The sequence below is a fragment of the Suricata suricatta genome, chromosome 7 (assembly GCF_006229205.1).
Source record: "Suricata suricatta isolate VVHF042 chromosome 7, meerkat_22Aug2017_6uvM2_HiC, whole genome shotgun sequence".
NCBI lineage: Eukaryota > Metazoa > Chordata > Mammalia > Carnivora > Herpestidae > Suricata > Suricata suricatta.
The window spans coordinates 2,819,304-2,821,580 of NC_043706.1; the positions used below are offsets into that span (position 1 = coordinate 2,819,304).

The 2,277-nt window shown below is 44.9% G+C and overlaps 1 protein-coding gene across 1 annotated transcript; it reads left to right on the forward strand.

Annotated features, from left to right (window-relative positions):
• The first annotated feature begins 281 nt into the window (after positions 1-281).
• On the forward strand, positions 282-1,223 carry LOC115296836 (olfactory receptor 2B2-like). Its single transcript, XM_029945315.1, has one exon. It carries the CDS (start codon positions 282-284, stop codon positions 1,221-1,223), a length of 942 nt encoding a protein of 313 aa, XP_029801175.1.
• The last annotated feature ends 1,054 nt before the right edge of the window (positions 1,224-2,277 follow it).

Sequence of the window (2,277 nt, forward strand, 5' to 3'; positions counted from 1 at the left end):
GAAAGATAAATTCCATAAACATGGAAACTGATGAAATGCTACACAATATCTTTACATTCCTTCTGCTAATAGGCTGTTACAAATATAGAAACACTCTTGAAATACTTGGGAAGGGAAATATATTTTTATAAATACTTTTTTCACATTCTTGATACTATCAGTCAGCAACTCAGGTAAATTATTCACAAAGTGTTTATATGACCAACTGACAGCAAAAAATCCATAATTATTAACACAGTGACTTTCTACATCACAGGGACCCAAGAGCTGAACGGCCGATCATGAACGGGGTCAACGCGAGCACCCCCGGGGAGTTCATCCTCTTAGGTTTCTCAGACCGACCATGGCTGGAGCTCCCCCTCTTTGTGGTCTTCCTCATTTCCTATATCTTGACTATCTTTGGCAATCTGGCCATAATTCTCGTGTCTCGTCTGGAACCCAAACTCCATACCCCCATGTACTTTTTTCTTACCAAGCTGTCACCCCTGGACCTCTGCTACACCACAAGTACTGTTCCACAAATGCTGGTCAACATACGCAGCGCCAGGAAGGTCATTAGATATGGCGGCTGTGTGGCCCAGCTCTTCATTTTCCTGGCTTTGGGCTGCACTGAATGTCTTCTCCTGGCCGTCATGTCCTTTGATAGGTTCATGGCTATTTGCCGGCCTCTCCGTTCCTCAGTCATCATGCACCAGAGGCTGTGCCTCCAGCTGGCGGCCGCATCCTGGGTCAGTGGCTTTGGCAACTCCGCCTTGCAGTCCACCTGGACCCTCCAGCTGCCACTGTGTGCCCATAAAGAAGTGGATCACTTCTTCTGTGAGGTCCCTGCTCTGCTCAAACTGTCCTGTGTGGACACAGCAGCAAATGAGGCTGAACTATTCTTTATCAGTGTGCTGTTCCTTTTGTTACCTTTGACGCTCATCCTGATATCGTATGCTTTTATTTCCCGAGTGGTGGTGAGAATCCAGTCAGCAGAAGGCCAGCGGAAGGCATTTGGCACATGTGGCTCCCATCTAATTGTGGTGTCTCTGTTTTATGGCACTGCTATCTCCATGTACGTGCAACCGCCATCCCCGGCCTCCAAGGACCGGGGCAAGATGGTGTCCCCCTTCTATGGGATCATCACACCCACGCTCAACCCCCTTATTTACACACTTAGAAACAAAGATGTAAAGGGAGCATTTAAGAGGTTGATTGTGTGCGTCTTCTTGATCAAGAAATAGGAATGCAGAAATGATAGATAGACTTTCCTAGATTTTTTTCATGTGGGGCTGGCACTCATGACCCTGAGAAAGACCTGAGATGAGATCCAGAGTCAGATACTTAACGGACTGAGCCACCCAGGAGCCCCTCAAATGGTAAGCTTTCTTTCATACTTGAGGTTTATGTATTTTAATAATTGAATTGTCCCCAAATTGCTTTATTCTCACTCTGAGAACTATTATGGGGCTCTCCCTCAAATAAAATGTCATAGATAGAAAATTGCATTTACTGGGGCGCTTGGGTGGCTCAGTCGGTTAAGCATCTGGCTTCGGCTCAGGTCATGATCTCATGGTTCGTGGGTTTGAGCCCCATGTCGGGCTCTGTGCTGACAGCTAGCTCATAGCCTGGGGCCTGCTTCAGATCTGTATCTCTCTCTCTCTCTGACCCTGCCCTGCGCATGCTGTCCCTCTCTGTCTCTTAAAAATAAATGAAAAAACATTAAAAGAAATTTTTAATTGCATTTATTTTCTACTGTCTAAATATATTCACTGTAGAAGTCCCAATAATTGGTCTGTTATGATCCCCTAAAATCATGTAACCTTGATATACTTAACGTCGTCAACGTGAGACTCATGGATTGTATATCGGGGGAAGATTAGACTCCTCTGAGACTAGAAAACGTGCTTAGTCATCAAAACAATTTTATACTCAAGCAAATACCTTCACACACATTCAGTCCACACCCAATACATCACCACACTCAACCCACACTCAACCTCAACACATCCACACGCAGTCAACACAAATACGTCCTCACACACACAACCCATGCTCCTTTAGGACATTTAACAGAAGTCCATAATACCATCCGTAGCCTCCTCCTCTTAACTGTAGTAGAAGGTTAATAGCCCTGGCTTAAATTATTCACACGATTCCCACATCGACACAATCCTAAAATGCACAATGCTATTCCTTCCACAGCTTTCCTGTGTCTTCTATTATCCTGCGTCTACACTTTCCACTTCTGAAGTGTCCTATTCTACTTTGTCAACTGTAGCTACATTTTAGACCTGA

Excerpts from the sequence above, each read along its gene's own strand:
- LOC115296836 (XM_029945315.1), top strand. The coding sequence starts at position 282 with ATGAACGGGGTCAACGCGAGCACCCCCGGGGAGTTCATCCTCTTAGGT.